The 23,984-nt window shown below is 38.1% G+C and overlaps 1 protein-coding gene and 1 pseudogene across 2 annotated transcripts in view; one reads left to right on the plus strand and one right to left on the minus strand.

Moving 5' to 3' along the window:
* The first annotated feature begins 4,127 nt into the window (after positions 1–4,127).
* The window catches only part of NT5C2 (5'-nucleotidase, cytosolic II), an 80,209-nt gene continuing 60,352 nt past the window's right edge, over positions 4,128–23,984 (plus strand). The window contains exons 1-2 of one of the 2 annotated variants that reach the window (XM_037064027.1): positions 4,128–4,247; positions 20,744–20,824. In XM_037064027.1, coding sequence (XP_036919922.1) covers positions 4,147–4,247; positions 20,744–20,824 — 182 coding nt within the window. In that variant the 5' untranslated portion in view covers positions 4,128–4,146. The remainder of the gene's footprint in view (positions 4,248–20,743; positions 20,825–23,984) is intronic. The other variant, XM_037064028.1, reaches the window with a different exon arrangement.
* Positions 17,136–18,881, minus strand: LOC118999375 (actin-related protein 2/3 complex subunit 3-like; annotated as a pseudogene).

A 23,984-nucleotide genomic window follows, 5' to 3' on the forward strand; every position in this document is an offset into this window, starting at 1 on the left:
CTCAGTTCACAGGCCAATGCTCAGTCCACTGAGCCACACCAGCCAGGGTAGATCTGCTAATTTTTAAATACAAAAAGTGAGAGGTAGACCTCTGTGATACTGTTTGAGATTTTTGAAAATTTGAATGTGCCTAAGGTCTTAACACTAAATAAACAAATTTTATTTTCTGTGCTTTATTTCATTTACTATAATGGCTGTAGAAATTAGGTTAGAATCTTTCTTTAATGGCATGACTATTCTGGGATCTCATAATTTATCATAGAATACAAATTTCACTTCTGAGTCTTATTTAAACTTATGTAAGGTAATAATAGTCCTGGTCCACTCTCCCACCCCTACCAAAAATGAAAAAAAATCATTTAAGTTCAGTTGTAACACTCTACTTTAAAAAATTCTCCTTTTTTGGTTGACAGAATAGTCTGGATTTGCTACATAATTTTTTAAAAATAAAAACACCTTCAGTATATTTAGATTAAATTATAATAATCTAGCAGATATCTTCTCAAGTTAATTTTATACTTGAGTAAGATTTTATCTGAGCTTTTTTGTAAATACCAGTGCTTTTATTCTATAAACACTGTTTGGAAATCTTGATTACTTAAAAAATATTACAGACCAACTATATGAGCATATCCAGTAGAACTGAAAACTGACATTCAAGCAAATACATTGTTAAATACATGCTCATAGTAAAGCTATTTATAATAGCCACAAAGGTGGAAATCGTCCAAATGTCCATCAACAGAAGAATGGATAAACAAATTATGGTATATAAATACAGAAGAGTATTTACTATTTAGCCATAAAAAAAGAATGAAGTACCCCTGGCTGGTGTAGATCAGTGGATTGATAGTAGGCCTGTGAACCAGAGGGTTGCTGGTTCAATTCCCAATCAGGGCACCTGCCTGGGTTGTGGGCCAGATCCCCAGTAGGGGGTGTGCAAGACACAACCACACAATGATGTTTCTCTCCCTCTCTCCCTTTCCCCTCTCTATAAAAATAAAAATAGCCCTGGCTGGTGTAGCTCAGTGGATTGAGCGTGGGCCTGCGAACCAGTCTATTGTGGTTCGATTCCCAGTCAGGGCACATGCTTGGGTTGCAGGCCAGTTGCCGGCAGGGGCCAGTTCTCTGCAGGGGATGCACGAGAAGCAACCATACATTGATGTTTCCTTCCTCTCTCCTTCCCTTCCCCTCTAAAGATAAATAAATAAAATATTTAAAAATAAAAATAAAAATAAACTGGGGAGCAGTGGTGGGGGGGCAGGGCTGGGAATATACGACAGAAAAACTGTACTTGAACAAGAATTAAAAATAAAATAAAAATAAATAAAATTTTTTAAAAAGAATGAAGTGTCTGAGACATAGTACAACATGAATGGAACTTGAAAATATTATGCAAAGTGAAAGAAGGTTGATAACAAAAGGTTACATATTGTATGGTTCTATTTATGTGAAATTTCCAGAATAGATAAATCCATAGAGGCAGAATCCAGAATGGTGGTTGCCAGGGCCTGAGGGTTAGGAGAAATTAGAATAAACTTCTTAATGGGCAAGGGGTTTTAGTTTGTAGTGATGGAAATATTTTGGAACTCGATAGAGGTAATGGATACCTGAGGTAATGGTTGCCTAACATAATGTACTAAATGCAATTGACTTACTTTGAAATAATTAATTTTCTTATGAGAATTTTGCCTCAATAAATTATTTAAAAAGCTGCAAAGGTGGTTTATTTAAAAATTGACTTAGTGTCATAAATGGTTAGCATTTTAAAAATTAGAAATAAATTAGGTTGCAGGTGTTTTCACATACATTGATATTTTAACTTTTGTCAGTTACAGGTAACATTCAGTATTCTATTAGTTTCAGGTATATTGCATAATAGCTAGATATTTATATATCTTAACAAAACAATCCCCCTGGATAAGCCTTGTATCCACCTGGCAACGTATGTACTTATTACAATATTATTGATTATAATCCCTATATTGTACTTTACATCCTCATGCCTATTTCATAGCTGCCAATTTTACTGCTTAATCCCTTCCCGGTTTTATTTCAGACCCTCAACCTTCCTTCTGTCTGGCAACTTGGTATCTATAAGTGTGTTTGTTTGTTTGTTTGTTTGTTGTAGCAAAAACAAAAATATATGTTTTATTATCAAAGACAATGAATTAAATCGGAAAATGCAGATAAATACAAAAGAAGTTATGAAGCATAATAATATTTTTCTAGAAATGAAAAAATATCCCTGAATAGTTTTAGGTGTGTTTTAGTAGTAGTTAATGTCTAATAATAAACAGTCAATTTTATATGTTCTATTTAGCTGTATTAAATTATTTTTATGCTTAAAAGAGGAGATAATTCTGATCTTTTTTTAAAAAGATTTTATTTGCCCTGGCTGGTGTTTCTCAGTGGATTGAGCACAATCCTGTGAACCACAGGATCGTGGTTTGATTCCCAGTCAGGGCACATGCCTGGGTTGCAGGCTGGTTCCTTGCAGGCCAACTCCCAGCAGGGGACGCACAACAGGCAACCATACATTGATGTTTCTCTCCCTCTCCCCTTCCCCTCTAAAGGTAAATAAATAAATAAATAAAAAGATTTTATTTATCTTTAGAGAGGAAGGGAAGTAGAGAAATAACAATGTATGGTTGCCTCTCGTGAGTCCCCCTGCTGGGAACTGGCCGACCCAGGCATGTGCCCTGACTGGGAATCGAACCGTGATCGTGTGGTTTGCAGGCTCGAGCTCAATCCACTGAGCTACACCAGCCAGAGCTAATTCTGATCATTTTTAATGTTGGCACTCAAAAACAAAGATATAGTGGAAAAGAAAAATAAACAAGACATAAAATGATTTGCAAAATGTAATAGCTTATGAATGTGGATTCCAGTTGTAGTGATGGTGCCACATTCTGCCAGCACACAAACACACCCCAGGCCCTAGTAAATCTGTTTGTTTTAACAAACATTTGTACTTCAATAAACTGTTATAATTTTATCTTTAAAAGGATATTTTCCATTCTTCTAAAAATATTTTATTTACTTATTTTTAGAGAAAGGGAGGGAGAAAGAGAGCAAGAGAAACATCAGTGTGCGAGACATACGTCAGTTGGTTGTCTTTCATTGATTGGTTGTCTCTTGTACATCCCCAACTAGGGACCTAGCGTGTAACCCAGGCATGTGCCCTGACTGGGAATCAAACCTGTGACCTTTCGGTTCTCAGGTTGGCTCTCAGTCCACTGAGCCACACCAGCCAGGGCAAGGATATTTTTTCTTTCTTTCTTTTTCTTTTTTAAAATTATTTATTTTTAGAGAGAGGGGATGGGAAGGAGAACGAGTGGGAGAGAAACATCAGTGTGTGGTTCCCTCTCATGTGTCCCCTACTGGGGATCTGGCCTGCAACCCAGGCATGTGCCCTGACCGGGAATTGAACCAGTGACCCCTTGCTTCACAGGCCCATACTCAATCCACTGAGCTACACCAGCCAGGGCAGATATTTTTTATTTCTTATTTAAAACTATTTACAGATGAAAATCTTAAAAATAGAAACAAAACCTAGAACAGTGCCTAGTGATAAAGTATTTAAGGTAGACACTTAGCTGTTCACCTTGTTTCAGATGTTCACTAATGAGACGAAATGTTTTAGTTTATTTCTTCTGGTCTTTTATACCAGCTGAAAAATAATTTTTATATAAAAATATAAAAGTATGATAACATTAGAAATCAGCACAATTCATTACTTAACGTCGATTGAGCTTGGTATGTTGATCAGGACTTTAAAATTGTTTACACATTTTGAAACATGTAAACTGAAAATTACGTATTTCCATAAACCTGTGGTCTCAGTCCCTTTTCTAGAATTTAGGATTAAAGTTAGTTATGCTTTATTATTTTGAAGTGATAACATACATACAATCTTTCTATATAGAAATCACAATATAAAACAATTTTCTAAATTTACATAGTTTAGATGTGTCAGTATATATTTTTAGTATATTTACCATATTCGGTATATTTAAATAGATAATATATTAGGCATTTGCCAGTTATGGTTTTTCTAATTAAAAAATATCGGTTATTAGCATATAGGTGCCAGCATTAAGCTTACTATTGTAATACTTTTCTAGGATTCAGCATACAGTTAAAATGACAACCTCATGGAGCGATCGGTTACAGAATGCAGCAGATCTGCCTGCTAACATGGATAAACAGGCCTTGAAAAAGTATCGGCGAGAAGCCTATCATCGGTAAGTATTTTGTGTTTGAAACAACTGTATAAAATGAGCACATATTATTGTTGTATTTTTTAGAGAAATATTGGTTAGGCTTTTTTTTTTCAAGATTTTCTTTATTTATTCTTAGAGAAGGGTGGAAGGGAAGGAGAAAGAGAGGGAAAGAAACATCAGTGTGTGGTTGCCTGTTAGGTGCCCCCTACTGAGGACCTGGCCTGCAACCCAGGCAGGTGCCCTGACTGGGACTCAAACCAGCAACCCTTTGCTTCACAGGCTGGTGATCAATCCACTGAGCCACACCAGCCAGGGCTTACTATTGTCATTTTACAGATGATGAAATTAATGTGCAGAGAAATTAGGTAATTTAGTTTATATAACAAGTTTATGGTTCAAACCTAGTTCAAAGTCTACCAGGGGTGTCCAACCCATGGGCCGAATGCAGCCCAGGATGGCTATGAATGTGGCCCAATGCAAAATTGTAAATCTACTTAAAACCCTTTTTCGCTCATCAGTTTTTGTTAGTGTTTGTGTGTTTAATGTGTGGCCAAGACAACTCTTCTTCTTCAGTGTGGCGCAGAGATGCCAAAAGGTTAGACGCTCCTGGTAGGCTTTTAACTATTAGCACACCATACTGCTGCTGCCTTTCTTTGTGAGTTGCTCACTGCTGCTTATTAGTAAAAGTCTTTAATAGAAGAAAGTCTTCAGCTGCTAGAAAATTGCACCTTAATAAGAATGAAATTCTTAGTTGATATAGACCATAAACATTATAATTTTTAAATTGATTCTTAAAATTATGTCTGCTAGGTACTGTGTGTTAAATTGAATGTGGGTAACTCTTGAGTATTAGTGATGTTTTCTTATATTAACACTTTAAAATTTTCCTCAAATTATTTTTCCTTTAAATGTTTAAAAAATATTCTTGATTTATTTGCCACTTTTAGTAGATTCAATTAAATTGCTGCCTCTCCCTAAATCTTAAGTACTTAGATACTTGGAAGTAGGTACTGCATTTAGGAATTGTTTGTTTTTAGATAGAAGTTATAAGTTTATACTTTCTGTGAACTTAAAGGGTAGAAAGATCTGGGCCCTGCTAGAACTATCTTTGCTTCCTATTTTAAGGAAACCAGGAATAAGTAGAAAATGCTTGGTGTATTGGTAGTGAAAAATGCTGTGTGAGAACTCCAGGCAGTCTGCAGCAGAAAATTCGTGATTACTTACCTGTTTGGAGGCTAGATGCAGGGTGTCCAGCCTTCTGGTGTCTCTGGGCCACATTGGAAGAAGAGCTATCTTGGGCCACACAGTAAATGCATTGCAACACGTAGTCACAAAAAAAATCTCATAATGTTTGCAGGTTGGACACCTCTGGGGGGAAAGAGGAAATACCACTTTTAAAACCTTGTTGGAAAGATGTCTAAAGTATTAGTTTATACAGGTAACTTAAAGTAATTCTGACCAAAAAATAATTCTGATTCAATTCTTCTGTGTGTACAAAGCTAGGTCAGAATTAGGTGACATGTTAGTATTTCAGAAGAACTAATATTTTGAAGAGAATAGTTATTTGATATTGAATGATTTGAAAGTTAATTATTATATGAATAGTTGGCTTTTAAAATAGACTGGTGGTGACATTCGCCTGATGGTAGGTAGGTCACTCACTATGTAGCTTTTAAATTTTTTTATTTACCAAAACATTAAAGTTTACATTATAAAAATTAATGTAATATAAGGACAAGTATTGTAAGTACTACTTGTACTTCATAATAATCTTTGAAAACTTATGTCAAGAGATAGTTCAAGATGAAAAATAAAAACCAGCTTTCAAAAGTAAAAAGCTTTATATTCAAATCAGCTAATTTGTGGTATATAAAACTTTTATCACTTATCTGGGTAACCTTCCTGTCATCCTGTGTCACATTCTTGTGAGGATGCAAATGGTGAATTCTGAACTTCCCAAAATGTGCTAATTTTTGCAGTCTTGATTTTAAAACATGTGTACTGTTTTTTTCCCCAAAATTTCAAGTAATCTTTTCTGCTTTTTTCTTTTTTCTTTTTATGTTCATTGGGAGTGCTCATAACTTCTACATTCTTGATTTGGTGTGGTTAAAGGGGTTTTGTGTTTTCGCACCATTCAAAACAATTTTAAGTATTTGCTGAGTGGGTTGAACAACAGCTTCATGCAGTGGAAGTCACCTTTTTTCATCAGCTTCTTCCAACAAATATTTGTATTTCACATACTCCTGGAGCTGAAGAATGTGACCTAAATTAAACATGTGGGCTGACAACAAATCTCTGTCTTGACAAGGTAGAAGCTCCAGTCCAGCCCAGTATTGTCAGTGTGCTCATTTACCTTGTTTTATGGCTCCCAGTTTTCTGTTTTGATCACTTATCAGTGCAGATCTACCAAAGAAAGAAAAATAAGCCATGTTTATACTAGTGGTATGCTGCAGGGAACCAAAAGATTTAATTTATATTGAGTTTCTGTACATAATTTTAATAATCAAGATTTAGGAAATGCACACAACTGATTTTATCTGCTATAAAAATGTAAATGTGTAAGGTCAAATACAGTGTGTATTTATGATACATTGGATGTAGGAACATTTGTGAAGGTGACAAAATACAAGATTATAACTCTGTCTCTGAAATTAGTTCTAGGCAGTGTAAAAGAAGTCAACAGTTGGAGTCAGTCGGAAGAGCTGGGTTCAGGTTTGTGATTTGTGATCCTGGGAAGGCCATTTTGCCTCTCTGGGTGGTTCTTCATCTGTAAACAGATGGGATTGAATAAGAAAATCTCAAACGTTTCTTCCAACTTTAAAAACTCTATGCTCAATAAATGTATCTTGCTTTGAACTTACTAATTGCTTACTTGGGAGCTTATGATCCACAACTGCATGTTAGAGTTTTTTAAAATTTCTATTTATTGATTTTAGAGAGAGGAAAGGAGACAGGAAGACAGAGAGATTTGTTCCACTTAGTTATGCACTCATTCATTAATTCTTGTATGTGCCCTGACTGGGGAGTGAACCTGCAACCTTGGCATATCAGGGTGGTGCTCTAACCCACAGGTGGCAAACACAAGGCCCAGGGGCCAAATCCGGCCCTCCACCTTCTTTTATTCAGCACCTTGTTTCTAGGTGGTGGCAGTGCCAAGCCCCTTGCCCCAGTCAAGGAATAGTTACATTTATACAGTCCTAAAGTTTAACATTCAGCCCTTCAAAAGCAGCCTCAAGGCTGATGTGGCCCCTCAGGGAAAGTGACTTCGACACCCCTGCTCTAACCAACTGGCCAGGGCAATGTTAGAGTCTTCAGTCAACTGATCTGCAAGCGTTTACTCAACTAACTCCTAGTAGTTACAGACTCAGCAGGTCATGATTTCAGCCCTCATGACAGTTCTCTAGTGTGTGTTTATTCGAAGGAAACAGGGTATTTCATAACAAATTAATCTATCAAATAGAAACATCTGCTGGCTATGTAGCATTTCCAGATGTTTAGGCTGCTGTTATTCCTTAAACCCTGAAAAGGTAAAAACATTTCAGGTTCCCATCAAAGTGAAGACTCAAAATCAGTCAGTGGTACTAATGATTCTGTGCAGTGTGTGAGACATGCTGCTAGATATGCATGGGAATTAAAGTGTGAGACAGAGTGTTTACGTGTATCCATATGAATGAAACATATGCATTTGGAAGAGATTTATATGGATGGAGGTGTTTTATACTTGCTGTTTAATTATTTGCTTTGTCTTTTTGCTATGAAGTATGCATTTGGTTATGATGTAACATCAGTGGAAACAAGGGCTAGAATTACGCAATGAAGAGAGATCACGTGGTAAACATCAAGTGTCCTAATTGTATTTGATGTCATAGCCTGAATGTACTTCTGACTCATTGGGGATGATATTTCCTGGAAGATTTTAGACAGGCTCAGTACTCAACATTCTTCATACAGTAGTAAAATCTGAAATAATGTAAGTAGAAAAAGCACCTTTATGGGTTTGAATTTTTAGATCACTGAAAACTTTTTTTATTGTAGTAAAGTATACACAACATAAACTTTACCATCTTCACCATTTTTAAGTGATTCATGATATTAAGTACATTCACATTGTGCATCCCTGTAACTTTTTTCATCTTGTAAAATTGGATCTTTATGCTTATTAAACAATAACTCCCCATTCCCTTTGCCCTCCAGGCCCTGGCAGTCAACCACCATTATACTTTGTCTTTGTGATTTGTGGAGTCATACAGTATTTGTCTTTTTGTGACTAGCTTATTTCACTGACCATACTGTTCTCAAGTTTCATTCATTGTAGCATATTTCAGAATTTCCTTTTAATATAAAGATGGGTTTTGAACCCTTACAGGTATTTGCTTTCATTAATTCAAACTTTTAAATAGAAACCATTTAGAAGACATTTACTTTAGCTTCCTAGTTGAGTCAGTTTATAGAATATTCTGTTTCCAGGACTTTTTATTAAAGGCACTTATTGGAGATGGTAATTTATCATTGGCTCATTTACATAGACTATTGTGGACATTTATGATAAACTGTACATTGTATGTGATGCCTTAGAAAATTCACTTTCAGAAGAAGGTAAATATTTTTAGTTAAGTAAATAAACATCTAACTTCTAGCTTTTTTCTTGCTTAATGTTAGTCTCCTAAATTTCAATATAGAAACGTTGGTCATGTGTCATTAAGAAAGCAGCCTTCAAAATGTATGAGTGTTCTTCCATTTCCTTATTATGGTTGTTGAGTCTTCCTGGCTGGTTAATCATCAGGCCAAGCCCTTCATTGAAGTATGTTTTGCTGTATGGTCAAGAGATAGGCTGAGCTGCTCAGGTGTTACAGTGGCTTGAGTCGAGGAGCTTAGACCTCTTAGACTGTTCCCTGTTTAACACCTGGATTCTGATAGTGATCAGTACAGATCAGAATCTGTATCTACCAGATCCAAGAATGGAACAGTTTCGTTTCTCATCTGCTTTCCATGTTGACTGTGCCCATGATGCTAAAGTCAGGTATTTGGTTTTACCTTTTAAAGTTTCAGTGATTAGAGTGTAGAAGAATTTTTACAAGTGAGTTGGCTCTTTCTTTGTGAAAGCAGTTTATGAATTTAGAAGTAGGGGTTTTAAATCATGTCGAACTGAAATTTGATAGTAATTAGGCTTTTGAATTTTGGGTTTACTAGTCTTTTGCCTTATTTTAAAAGAAATTGCAGTCACTTTATATTTAAAGTTCTTTGTATACTTATCTGAAATCATTTTAAACTGAAATTTAGGTCTCCAAAGCCATACCATCTTTACTTAAACCTGTTGAACAGTAGTTTCTTCTCTGATAAAAAGAAATTTATTGTATATGCTTAAGGAATAGAAAGGCATTTGAATAAAAATTATTTTTATTCAAACCTACAGCTTGATGCACTAGGAGAATTAGAAATGCTGATGATTTTTTTAAAGGAATAGAAAGGCATTTGAATAAAAATTATTTTTATTCAAACCTACAGCTTGATGCACTAGGAGAATTAGAAATGCTGATGATTTTTTTAAACCTCAAGTTAAAAGTAGACATTAGGTTTTATGCGGACAGGGACTGCCAGTTTGATAAATTGTATTTTTCTCTTAACAGGTATCACATTAATGTGATACCTGCTTATAGCTATCACATGAATGTCATTCAGCTTTTTAGTTGTATCATTTGTCAAGCTTAATTAACTTGTCTTTTTAGTGTGGATACAGATGTTCAAATGGACAAGTAGTTAAAATTTCAATAGACATTTTATAAATTCAGACTCACACAGGAAGAAATATGGGTTCTCAGGAGTACCAAGGAGCCATTTTATCTTTTCTTCTCTTTTTTTCTTTACTTTTCTTTTTTCTTTTCTTCTTCTCTCTTCTCTTCTCTTCTCTTCCTCTTCCTCTTAGATTTTATTTATTTTTCCAGAGAGGAGAAGGATGGGAGAGAAACATCCATCGGTTGCCTCTTGCACAGATACCCCCAGCTGGGGACTTGGCCTGCAAACCAGGCATGTCCTCTGACTGGGCATCACACCACCAGCATTTTAGTTTGTGGGACGATGCCCAACCCACTGAGTCGCTGCTAGTCAGGGCAGGAGCCGTGTTTCTTAAATGGTATATGGACGGCACGTCTCTAGTCAGAATGAGAACGAGGTAGAGTATTAGAACTCTTAAACATTTTTGGTTAGTGTAGCATTCTGATGCTTTGATTAGTGTTTCATATTTCTAGGGCAGTGACTTTCAACCTTTCTCATCTAATGGCACACACAAACTAATTACTAAAATTCTGTAGCTCACCAAAAAGTATATTTTTTACCAATCTGACCAAAAAATAAGTATAATTTTTATTTAGTCACACCAGATGGCTGTTGTGTTGGTGGTTGTCATTCTTTTGACAATCTAAGGGAAAAGTGGTCAGGCATTGCATGTTTTAAAAATTCTTGCAGCACACTGTTGAAAATCACTGTTCTAGGGAGTGACAGATGAGGATTCAAGGATTAGTCAGATTTTTAAGGCTGTTTATTTCATCCAAAACATTTCATCTCTGGAATACTATTTAGTAGTAAAAAGGAATGAACTATTGATACACACAGCTTAGATATACCTCAAGAAAATTATACTGGGTTAATAAAGCCAGTCTCAAAACGTTATATATTGTACAATTTCATGTTATAACATTCTTGAAATGACAAAATGAAGAAGATTGAGAACAGAGTTGTAGTTGCCAGGGATTAGGGATGCAGTGATGCTACTTTATAGAACACGCGTTCTCCGAACTTTCAAAAGAAGATACTGGATTCAGAAATGTTCTCAGTTTGTTTCTCCATCACCATTCCCTCTGTGCTCCCAAAAGCTGTACCTAGAAATAAAGTGAAAAGGAGGAGTGGTGGTGGTGGTGGTGGTGGTGGTGGTGGTGGTGGTGGTGATGATGATGGTGGTGGTGGTGGTGGTGGTGGTGGTGGTGATGATGATGATGGTGGTGGTGGTGATGATGATGATGGTGGTGGTGGTGGTGGTGGTGGTGATGATGATGATGGTGGTGGTGGTGGTGGTGGTGGTGGTGGTGATGATGATGGTGGTGGTGGTGGTGGTTTTGGTGTTGTTGTTGTTGTTGTTGGTGGTGGTGGTGGTGTTGGTGGTGTTGGTGATGATGGTGGTGGTGGTGGTGGTGGTGTTGTTGTTGGTGGTGGTGGTGGCGGCGGCAGCAAGGAAGAGAGAAAATGAAAGGTAACAGACTTTGATGTAATGAAATCCCAAGTAAACAGGCTGAGGAAACCTCTTCACGTTTGGAGAGCATATCTCACCATCAGGGACTCTTGTGTATGGCTTCCTTTATTCCTTGTAGTACCTGAGACACAGATCTCCTCATCCATGTTTTGGTGTGTATCAGTGATTTGTGCTTTTTAAGTACTGTATGGGATTCCATTCTTTCAGTATATCACAATTTATTTATTGCTCCTCTGTTGATGAACCTTTGGGCTTTTTATAGTTTTTAGCTATTAAGTATAAAGTTATTACAGACTGAGAAAATATTTGTAAATCCCATATCTGATAAAGGACTTGTATCTAGAATTTGTAAAGAACTTTTAAAACTTAACAATATGAAAACAATGCAATGAAGAAACGGGTAAAAGACTGACTTGTCACCACCGAGGATATATGTGTAGCATAAAAGCACGTGTTCAGCATCATTAGCCAATAGGAAAGACAAATTAAAACCACAATGACTTCCTATTACCTTGGCTATAGTAAGAAAAAAACTGACAATACCAAGTGTTGCCAAGGATGTGGAGCAACTGGAACTCATACATTTCTGGTTAAGAGGCCAAATAGTGTAGCCACTCTGCAAAACAGTTTGCTAGTTTCTTAAAATGTTACAGACATTTACCATATGACTCAGAAATCTTACTCCTGGATATTTATCCTAGAGAAATGAAAATTTATGGTTGTGCAAAAAAACGGTACATGAATAATGTTTATGGTATTTCTATGTAAAATTGCCTCAAATTAGAAACAACCCAAATATCCTTCAGTAGTGAATACATAAACAAGATACAGTACCTCTATACAATGAAATATAACCCAGGCAACTGTTGATACACAGAACAACCTGGATGTCTTCCAAAGACATAATGCTGAGTTAGAGAAGCCAGTCTCAAAAAGTTACTTGCTGTATGATTCTATTTATATGGCATTCACAAAGACAGAATTATGGTAATGGAGAACAAATCAGTGGGTCCTAGGAGTTCTCAGAGGAGGGGAAATGTGACTACAAAAGGAGAATAGGATAGAGTTTTTTGGGGTGATAAAACTGTTTTGATTCCTGATTGTGGTAGCAATTAAATGAATTGGTAAATGTGTTAAAATCCATAATCATGTAAACGCCCCAAATTTAGTTTTACTTTAAAATAAGAATAATGGTGCCATAAACATTGTGAACATGTCTTTTGGTGGATATATGTGCTCATTTTTCTTGGTTTCTACCTGAAAGTAAAACTGCTGGGCCATAGAGTAAGCGTACGTTTAGCTTTGGTATTGTAGATACTGTGAAATGGTTTTCCGAGTGGTTGCTCTGGTTTCCGGTCCCACCTGCAGTGCGTGACAGCAGTGCCACCAATACTTTGTTGTGACTGTCTTCTGAATTACATGTTTAAAGGTTATTCTGGTGGATATAACAACTTTTAATTCTGGTTTTAATTTGTATTTTTCTGATGAATAACTAGGTCCAACACCTCTTTATGTATGAACTAGCCATTTATTTTTTAAATTGTATTTTCTTTATGCTATTACAGTTGTCCCTAAATTTTCTCCCTTTGTCCCATTCTACCCAGTCCCTCCCCCTGCACTCAGGCCATCCCCACACTGATGTCCATGTCCATGTCCATGGGATCTGCATGTATGTTCTTTGGCTTACTCTATTCCCTGTGCTGTACTTTAAATTCCCATGACTGTTTTGTAACTAACAATTTGTACTTCTTAATCCCTTCACTGTTAAGGGACATCCCTTTGATACCCCCCCACAATTTGGCAACCACCAAAAAATTCTTTGTATCTATGATTCTGTTTCTGTCCTGCTTGTTTATTTTGTTTTTTAGATTCGTTGATGATAGATGTATATGTACTGCCATTTTATTATTCATATTTTTGATCTCCTTCTTAAAGAAGACTCTTTAACATTTCATTTGTTACTGGTTTAGTGATGATGAATTTCTTCAGCTCTTTCTTGTCTGAGAAGCTCTTTATCTGTCCTCTGATTCTAAATGATAGCTTTGCTGGGTAGAGTAATCTTGGTTGTAGGTCTTTGCTTTTTATCTCTTTGAGTATTTTTTTGCAAATTCCTTCTAACCTGCAAGGTTTCTTTTGAGAAACCAGCTGACAGTGTTATGGGTACTCCCCTATAAGTAACTAACTTCTTTTCTCTTGATGCTTTTAAGATTCTCTGTTTATCTTTAACCTTTGGCATTTTAATTATGATCTGTCTTGGAGCGGGCCTCTTTGCATCCATCTTGTTTGGGATTCTCTGTGCTTCTTGGACTTGCATGTCTATTTCCTTCACCAAATTAGGGAAATTTTCTTTTCTTACTTTTTCAAATAGATTTCCAATTTCTTGCTCTTTCTCTTCTCCCTCTGGCATCCCTATGATGTGAATGTTGAAATGCCTGAAGTTGTCCCAGAGGTTGCTTTTACTAACCTCATATTCTTTTTGGATTCTTTTGTTGTTGTTGTTCTGTGTGGTAGTGTTTTGTTTCTTTATGTCCCAAATCGTTCCTCTGATTCTCCACTTCGTCCACTCTACTGTTGTTTCCCTGTACATTGTTCTTTATCTCAATTAGTGTATCCTTTGTTTCTGACTGAATCTGTTTTATGCTGTTTGAGATCCTCACTAAGTTCCGTGAGCATCATTATAACCAGTGTTTTGAACTCTGCTTCTGATAAATTACCTACCTCCATTTTGTGTAGTTTTTTTTCTGGAGTTTTGGACTGTTTGTGCTGTGTTTCTTTGCCTCCTCGTTCAGCAGCCTCTCTGTGTTTGTTTCTATGTATTAGGTAGAGCTACTGAGTCTTGATAGAATGGCTCAGTGTATTGGGTGTCTCATAGGGTGCACGGCATAACATTCCCTATTACCCAGACTGGGTACTCAAGTTGCTTCCACTGTGTGGTGGGCTTTGCACACCCTCCTCCTGCAGTTGAGCCTTGATTGCTGTTGGCATGTCCAAGGTCAGCCACTACCTGTGTTCTGTCTAGGCTCACACGGCATTAGCTACAAAGCAATCTGCAGATGACTACTACTTGTGCTGGGCCTGGAGGTGCCCAGGAGGGGCTAGGCTGTGATCTAAGGCCTTCTGCTACTAATACTGGGCCTTGGGCAACTTAGCAAGAGGTACAGGGCTCACTGAAACCAGGTGCCACTTGTTTGAGAGACTTTAGGAAAATCTGAAGCATGGGTGGGCCTGAAAGTTGGGTGGGGCAGGGCCTCAGGAAATCACAAGGGTAGAGAAAACAGTGTGAGCCAGGTTGATGGAGTCTCAGATATGGCACCTGCCTGCTGGCCCTGTGTGGGTAGGGCTCAGAAAAGGAACAATGGCTCCTGCCAGTACTTCTGTCTGGAAGAAAGCTGTCCCCTACTTGCCCTGATGCTGGACTATTTGGTTCCTCCTCATATGTCTCTGATTCCTTTTAATCTGCTGCTTTGGCACTGGAGCTCAGAGGGAATGAGTCCAAGTAGGTCTGTTTGCTGGATCTATAAGAGGAACTGCCTGGGATTCCAGAAGTTTCTGTCTTCCACAGTGTTCTGTCTCCACTACTTGTTAAAGCCAGAAGTTATGGAGACTTATCCTCCTTGCACTGGAACCCTGGGATGGGGGGCCTGGTGTGGGGTTGGAACCTCTCACTCCTGAGCTGCCCCTCCCAGTTTTTTTCTGCTACACATGGGTGTAGAATCAGCCCATTCAGTGTCTGCTCCTACCAGTCTCAATGTGGTTTCTTCTTTAACTCCATAGCTGTAGGTCTTCCATTCAGCTCAACTTCTGATGGTTCTGAATGAAGGTTGTTTAATAGTTTAGTTGTAATTTTGATGTGGTGGTGCAAGGAGGCAAGCCATGTTTATCTATGCTGCCATCTTGACTGGAAGTCTTCCATTTAGATTATTTTCTTCTGTAATTTGCCAATTGGGTTGTCTTTTTAAAAAATTGATTTGTCTATATATGTTCTTTTATTTTTAATTTTATTTATCTTTGAAATCCTCACCTGAGGATATGTTTATTGATTTTAGAGAGGGTGGAGAGAAAGAAACCTTGGTTGGTTGCCTTCTGTATGGGCCTGGACCAGGCATTGAACCCACAACCTTTCTGGTGTACAGGTGGATGCTCCAGCCAACTGAGCCACCCAGCGAGGACTTTTTAAAAAAAACATTTTTATTGCAATAAGCCATTTAGTGGTGTTTTGTATATTGACAGAGTTGTATATCTAATTCCAGAACATTTTCATCACCCTCAAAAGAAACCCCAAACCCATTAGTAGTCACTCTCCATTCTCTTCTCTCCCCAACCCCTGGCAACCACTGATTCATTTTCTGCCTTTACGGAATTGTCTGTTCTGGACATTTCATATAAATGGAATCATACAGTGTGTGCTTTTGTATCTGGCTTCTCTCACTTAGCATAATGTTTTCAAGGTTCAGCTATGTTTTTAACCTTACTTCCAATTCCAGTTTATCCCATGAAGCTTCTTTATTCACCCATACCGTGACAAACCTGAAATGATTTCATGATCTGTTTGTAATACTCAGACTCTACCCTACCCTGCCAATGACTAAAGGGGTATAAAGTAAACAAATGCTATTGTTTTTAGGTGCTTGGTTTAGTTAATTCTTGTTATTTTTCTATACGCTGTGGTTAGGGTATTCATACATTACATGCAGTGTAATTACATTCATTTGCTTTCAGTAAAGTGTTTTTTCTTTCTATTCTTACTGCCTTAATTGTATTTGTTGTTATTTAACATAATATATAACATTATGCATAATAATGTTACATAGCATTATTATTATATATGTATTAGTAATTTGCTTCAAAGCATTATTTTGGTAACAGTATTATATATTATAATAATGCTGTTTTGGCACCATTATTATATATACATGAATAATTTGCTTTCAAAAGTCAAAACCATGCAAACATATACGAGATATGCGACTCTCACTCATGTTCCTCCCAAAGATGATAAGACGATAAACTTTGGATTTGTCTTTATCTTGCTTTGTATTCATTGGAGGTTTTTAATTCTGTGCTCATTTTTAATTGGTTTTGTAAATTCTCAGTCATTCTCTTTCATATCTTTTTCCTGGTCTATTCTTTCCTTCTGAACTATAATAAGCATATGTTCAGCTTAGTACTGTGTCATCTCTTATTCTTTCTTTTGTATTTTTCATCTTCTTTCTCTCTGTTTACATTCTGGAGGGTTTTTCCTAACTTACTACCAGTTCACTAATTTCCTTTTTAGTTGGTTCTGACCTGAATCTATACATCACATTTTTAATTTTGGTGTTTTATAATTTTTTAGTTTCAGAATTCCATTTGAAAGGTTTTTTTCAAATATGTTGTCACTTTTAATAGTTTTCAGTCATACACTAAGCATTTAATATTTCTTAAAAATTTTGAGGGTTTATTGGAGCCACGTTGATAACATGCTGGGAAGCAAGATCTTAAATGCCCCAGATATGTGATTTTTTGAAATGTTAGAAATTTCTTTATTGTTATTAAGCACCAGCTTAGTACTGCAGACAATTTCAGATCATACCTATGACAGCTCATTCTTCTCGTTTGCATCCAAATTCTTGACAGTTTTTCAAGTAAAGAATTGATTCTTCTTGCTTTTGTATAAAATTTTATGAAATAAAGGCAAATAACTATGTGCATCTGTGCAAGGCTGCCCTCAGCTATGGAAACAGTGTCTGCCCAGCCCCTTTTACTGTCCAGGTCCTGAAAAACTCTTGTCCATGAAATGTCTCTTTACCAAGCAAGTCCACCACTTGCTGAATTTATTGTTCTGAGTGAGGGTCAAAAACTGTCTCATAGTCTCAGTCCAGTCTCTTGCCTTAGCTGTTGTAAATAGACCCTCATTACTTCATCTTCCTGTTTGTTTGCAGGTTTGGCATAAATTGTGTTAAGTGGAATATCAGGCTCTCCAGGAATGGTACAGTTAGTAATACCGAGTGTGTGCGCTTCTTCCTCACTTTGGTTTTTGGAGTTGTACTTTTGGAGCTTCTTTAGACACTCAGAAATGTAGTTATATAGATCAAGAAGATCCTGTCAGCTTCATTCTTAACTTTGTACTGAAGGAGACATTGGCCTTGAAGTAATAGATGACTTCATCTACAACATCTGTAATTTTTATCTCTCTAGGTGTGGGTCCTTTGGATTGACGTCTGACAGGCAGCAGTGCTAGGTTTCCAGTGAGTTTGGTGTCAGAGTCCGAGATAAGAGTGGCAGACGGCGTCTCGGGGCATGTCTGGTCTGTTGGCTCAGGCGTGCGTGGTAGGCAGATCTAAATATTAATTACTGAGCTTTGGTTTAAGAATCAAAGACATGAAATACATTTCTGGCTCTGTTTTCAGCCACCTCCTTTTCAAAGCTTTTAAAAAGAGAACTTTATTATTAAAGTTCTGGTTTATTTCTTTATTGTTAAAGAAATGGTTTAACTTCATTAGGAAGTTAAACCAGTTCTGAATATGACTACCATAGCCCCAAGAAGTGGAGAGTAATACAGTCATCAGTCCCAAATTTTAATTTTTTAAAAAGTGTTTAGCATTATTAGGTAATAACGTGAGTAAATCTTTATCGTGTAACATTCAGGAATAAGGAAGCATATAAAGTTAAATGTGAGAGTTCTTCATTTTCCTTTTGACCCCCCCACTCCTCTTTCTCGTAGGGTAAAACACTATCAGGTTTTTTTTTTAAGATTTTATTTATTTATCTTTTAGAGAGGAAAGGAAGGAGAGAAGGAGAGAGATATCAATGTATGGTTGCCTCTCGTGAGTCCCCTGCTGGGAACTGGCCTGCAACCCAGGCATGTGCCCTGACTGGGAATCAAGCCTCGATCGTGTGGTTCGCAGGCCCGCGCTCAATCCACCGAGCTACACCAGCCAGGGCATTATCAGTTTTGATATCATCATTCTTAGTCTCTTTCCTGTACATTTAAACGTACAAGCATGTATACACTTTAATATGAACCTCCTAATCATTTCTACATTTTAATCTTTTTTTTTTTCATTTTCATTTCTACTACTCCAGGCTCTGGTTATCTTGCTCCTGAGTTAACATAGTAACCCCATTAGGTCTCCCTCCCTGCCATCGTGTCCTTTTCAAATCCATTTTTTAACAAAATTTTATTTATTCAGTTTTAGAGAGAGGGTAAGGAAAGGAGAATGAGACAGAGAGAAATATGGGTGTGTGGCTGCCTTTCACATACCCGCTTTGGGGTAACCCAGGCATGTGCCTTGACTGAGAATCAAACCTATGAGCCTCTGGTTCAGAAGCCGGTGCTCAGTCCTCTGAGCCACACCAGCCAGGGCTCAGATCCATTTTTAAAATCAGGTTATCGCCCTGCTTCAAACCTTCAGTGCCATTACATCCAGCATGCTATAGGATGAATTCTAAGGCCCTTAACACAGCATGCAAGCCCTGTGAGACTGATTCTTTCCTTCCCGCTTTCATCTTGAGCAGCTTCCTCAGATTCTGTATTCCATCAATGCTGAACCTTCTCTAGTTTTATTCTCATGCATTGTAATGTCTGTGTGACTTGGCTTTTTTTAAAATCCTCACTCAAGGATATGTTTTTAAAGATTTTATTTATTTATGTATTTTTAGAGGGGAAGGAGAGAGGGAGAGATATATCGATGTATAGTTGCCTTTTTTGTGCATCCCCTGCTGGGAGATGGTCTGCAGGGAACCAGCCTGCAACCGAGGCAGTGCCCTGACTGGGAATCGAACCTCGATCCTCTGGTTCACAGGCCTGTGCTCAATCCACTGAGCTACACCAGCCAGGGCTCATCAAGGATATGTTTTGATTTTAGAAAGAGAAGAAGGGAGAGAAGGAGAGAGACAGACAGACAGACAGATAGACAGAGACAGAGAGAGAGAGAGAAACATCAGTGTGAGAGAGAAACATTGATCAGTTGCATCCCGTATGTGCCTGGACTGGGAATTGAATCTGCAACCTAGGTATGTGCCCTGATTGGGAACCGAACCCGCAACCTTTTGGTGTTGCTTCAACCAGCTGGCCAGGGCTGTCACTTGGCTTTTTGTTCATAGTTCCTCTTCTCTTGAAATGTTCTCATCCCTTCTTGTCCTGGTTAGCACCTATGAATCCTTTTACTGAGGTTAAGAGAATGGGCCCTAGGGTTAGCATTTTGGATTATTCCACTTAATTTCTTTAGAATCACAGTATTTAACTTCTGTAAACTTTTATCATCTATGAACTTGGAATAATTTCTACCTCATAGAGTTATTTAAGGATGAAATGAGGTGATAGGTATATAAAGTGCTAGCATAGTATCAGTTTAAGAAGAAAAAACAACTTGGCATCCTGTCTTTCAGTAAGGCTGAGCCAAGGAAATGTAGATGTACCTCTCTATTGTGCATACCTCTAATACCATAATTAATTACATGCTGTGTTTACACTGTTTGTGAATGGGCTTCTTTGATTAGACTTTGAACTCCTTAAAATCAAGGACTGCTATGTCTGTCTTTGTGTTACTGGTACCAGGTACAAGTAGAGATTTAGTAAATTTTAAAAAATTAATTATTTATTTTTAGATGGAAGGGGAGGGAGGGAGAAAGAGAGAGAGAGAGAAGCATTGATGTAAGAGAGAAACATCAACTCATTGCCTCTGACATGCCCCCAGCTGGGTACCTGGCCTGCAACCCAGTTATGTGCTCTGACCTGGAATCAGACCAGTGACCTTTCATTTTGCAGGATGATGACGCCCAGCCCACTGAACAACACCAGTCAAGGCAAGATTTAGTAAATATATTTTTTAAAGATTTTATTTATTTTTAGAGAGAGGGGAAAGGAGGGAGAAAGAGAGGGAGAGAAACATCAGCGTGTGGTTTCCTCTTGCATGCTCCCTATTGGAGATGTGGCCCACAACAAGGACGTGCCCTGATTGGGAATTTAACCAGCAATCCTTTGGTTCACAGGTTGGCACTCAATCCACTGAGCCACACCAGCCAGGGCAAGATTTAGAAAATATTTCTTGAACATATGAACAGAGTTTGAAAGAGCTATTCATTTTCAGACAACATAATATCTTTTGCACAGGAGGTTCTTTTTAAAAAATTTTAAAAAGATTTTATTTATTTATTTTTAGAGAGGGGAAGGGAGAGAGAAAGACAGGGAGAGAAACATCAATGTGTGGTTGCCTCTTATGCACCCTCCACTGGGGACCCGGCCTGCATGTGCCCTGACTGGGAATTGAACAGGCAACCCTTTGGTTCCCAGGCTGGCACTCAGTCCACTGAGGTACACCAGCCAGGGAGCACAGGAACTTCTTATCAATATATGTGTGTATCCTCTGTTCAGGTGAGAATTTTTGCTTTCCTTTCTGTTTTACAAGTAGTAAAGTCTTTTTTAAGTATATTTTATTGATTATGCTATTACAGTTGTCCCATTTTCCTCCCTTTATTCCCCTCCACCCTGCGACCCTCTCCCACCCACATTCTTCCCTTTTAGTTCATGTCCATGTGTCGTATATGTAAGTTCTTTGTCTTCTACATTTTCCATGCCATTCTTACCCTCCTCTTGTCTATTTTCTATCTACCATTTATGCTACTTATTCTCTGTACCTCCCCTCCCCTCCCCTCACCGTAACCTTCCATGTGATCTCCATTTCTGTGATTCTGTTCTTCTAGTTGTTTGTTTAGTTGGGTTTTTTTTTTCTAGGTTCAGTTGTTAATAGTTGTGAGTTTGTCATTTTACTGTTCATATTTTTAATCTTTTTTTCTTAGGTAAGTCTCTTTAACATTTCATATAATAAGGGCTCGGTGATAATGAACTCCTTTAACTTGACCTTATCTGAGAAGCACTTTATCTGCCCTTCCATTCTAAATGAAAGCTTTGCTGGATAGAACAATCTTGGATGTAGGTCCTTGCCTTTCATGACTCTGAATACTTCTTTCGAACCCCTTCATGCAGGTAGGTTTCTTTTGAGAAATCAGCTGATAGTCTAATGGGAACTCCTCTGTAGGTAACTCTTTTTCTCTTTCTGTTTTTAAGATTCTCTCCTTATCTTTAATCTTGGCTAATGTAATTATGATGTGCCTTGGTGTGTTGCTCCTTGGGTCCAACTTCTTTGGGACTCTTTGAGCTTCCTGGAAGTCTATTTCCTTTGCCAGATTGGAAAAGTTCTCCATTTTTTTAAGATAAGTTTTCAGTTTTTGCTTTCTCTTCTCCTTCTGGCACCCCTATGATTCAGCTGTTGGACTGTTGAACGATGTCCTGGAGTGGCTGGTGTGGCTCAGTGGATTGAGCGCTGGCCTGCAAACCAAAGGGTTGCCGGTTCCATTCCCAGTCGGGACACGTGCCTGGGTTGTGGGCCAGGTCCCCAATGGGGGTCATATGAGAGGCAACCACACATTGATGTTTCTTTCCCTCTCTTTCTCTCTCCCTTCCCGTCTCTAAAAATAAATTAAAGAAAAAATCTTAAAAAAAAAAAAGAAAAGATGTCCTGGAGCTTCCTAAGCCTCTCCAGTTTTTTTGAATTCTTTTTATTTTTTAATTTTTTATTTTTTTAAAGATTTTATTTATTTATCTTTTAGAGGGGAAGGGAAGGAGAAAGGGAGAGAAATATCAATGTATGGTTGCCTCTCATGAGTCCCTTGCTGGGAACTGGCCTGCAACCCAGGCATGTTCCCTGACTGGTAATCGAACCGCGATTGTCTGGTTCTCAGGCCTGCGCTCAATGCATTGAGCTACACCAGCCAGGGCTGAATTCTTGTTTTTTCATTCTGTTCTGGTTGAATGTTTCTTTCTTCCTTCTGCTCTAAACCATTGATTTGAGCCCTGGTTTTCTTTCTGTCACTCTTGGTTCCCTGTAGATTTTTCTTTATTTCACTTAATGCAACCTTCATTGCTACCTGGGTCTTTTTTTATGCTGTTGAAGTACCCAGTGAGTTCCTGGAGCATCTTGATAACCAGTGTTTTGAACTGTGCATCTGATAGTTTGGCTATCTCTTCATCACTTAGTTGTATTTTTTCTGGAGCTTTGAACTGTATTTTCATTTTGGCCTTTTTTGAGTGTAGGAGGTGGTCTGGGCGCACCTGCTACATAGTAAGGGGCGGAACCTTAGGTTTTCACCAGGCTGGGGCAACCCACGTGGCGTGTGATGCTGTATGTGGGGGAGGGGTCCGAGAGGGAACAATGCCACTTGCTGAGCTCCAGCTGGCTTTCAGTTACTTCCCCTGCTACCCACAATCAAATTGGGCCCTTCTAGTGCTGATTCCCAGGTGGGTGGGCGGGCTTGTGTACGTTCTAGGACCCTGTGGGTCTCTCCAAAGAACTCCCCTGTGAGGCTGGGAGTTTCTTGTGCTGCCACCTCAACCCCCACAACAGTTTTTGATCAGAGGCTTTGAGGCTTTACTTGCCTGCACTAGAGCTCTGGGTTACACGGTCTGTCTCGATCCCCAGTTGTTGCTCCTGGGTTTTTTGCCTGCAAATGTGGGATCACCAGGTCTACCAGCCACTGCCCTGCCACAAGTGCTCTCTGCCCGGCTGCCCGGCTCTGCCCCTCCTACCAGTCTGAATGAATGTTTCTCCTTTAAATCCTTGGTTGTTGGACTTCCATACAGTTTGATTTTCTGTCAGTTCTGATTGTTTTGTTTTTAAATTTGTTGTTGTCCTTCTTTGGTTGTATGAAGAGGCACAGTGTGTCTACCTATGCCTACATCTTGGCTGAAAGTCTGCAAGTAGTAAAGTCTTAAAATAGTAATTACATGTATATATTTCCACCACATTTAGCAGTGATGCCCAAGATGAAAATCAAGAGAAGCCAGAGGAAATTGTCAATCTTAAGGATTAGATCGTTTTTTAGTATTTATTTCATATTCTTGTATTTATAGAATTTGGTTTGAGGATTGTTAGTGAAAGGCCTTCGTATTTATGGACAATTTGAGAACTGGATTTTTCCAAAGTATTTTTCCAAGAGCTATATTGATAAGGTAATGCTTGACAATCCAATTACTTTCTTGTACCCCTACCCTCTTAAGTTACAGTAGTTCTTTGAGTGCTTACGTATGACAGACAACAATCATTTAGTATATTAAGTACTTTATTCAAGCTTCCAAAGCCAAAAAGTAGGGAAGCTCAGATTTAACTATAGTTGTTCAGTGCCCATTCTCTTTCCATTACACCATACTGCTTTTCTAAATAAACTGAAAATAATTTTAGTTTGTGTTCTTTGGTTTTCTTTTTTTAACCCTCATCTGAGGATATGTTTATTGATTTTAGAGAGAGAGGAAGGGGGGAAGCGGGGGGAGAGACAGACAGACAGACATCGATGGGTTGCCTCCCGGATGCACCCTCATGGGGGATTGAAGCCGCATCCTAGGTATGTGCCCTGAGCTCGAATGGAACTTGCAACCTTTTGTGTACAGGATGATGCTCTAGCCAAGTGGACCACCTGGCCAGGTTGAGTTTATAGTTTTTAATAGTTTTAGTTACTTGGTGGCTAAACATTTTAATAAC

This window comes from Sturnira hondurensis, unplaced genomic scaffold, assembly GCF_014824575.4.
Source record: "Sturnira hondurensis isolate 20B ecotype Veracruz unplaced genomic scaffold, ASM1482457v3 Scaffold0014854, whole genome shotgun sequence".
NCBI classification, from domain to species: Eukaryota; Metazoa; Chordata; class Mammalia; order Chiroptera; family Phyllostomidae; genus Sturnira; species Sturnira hondurensis.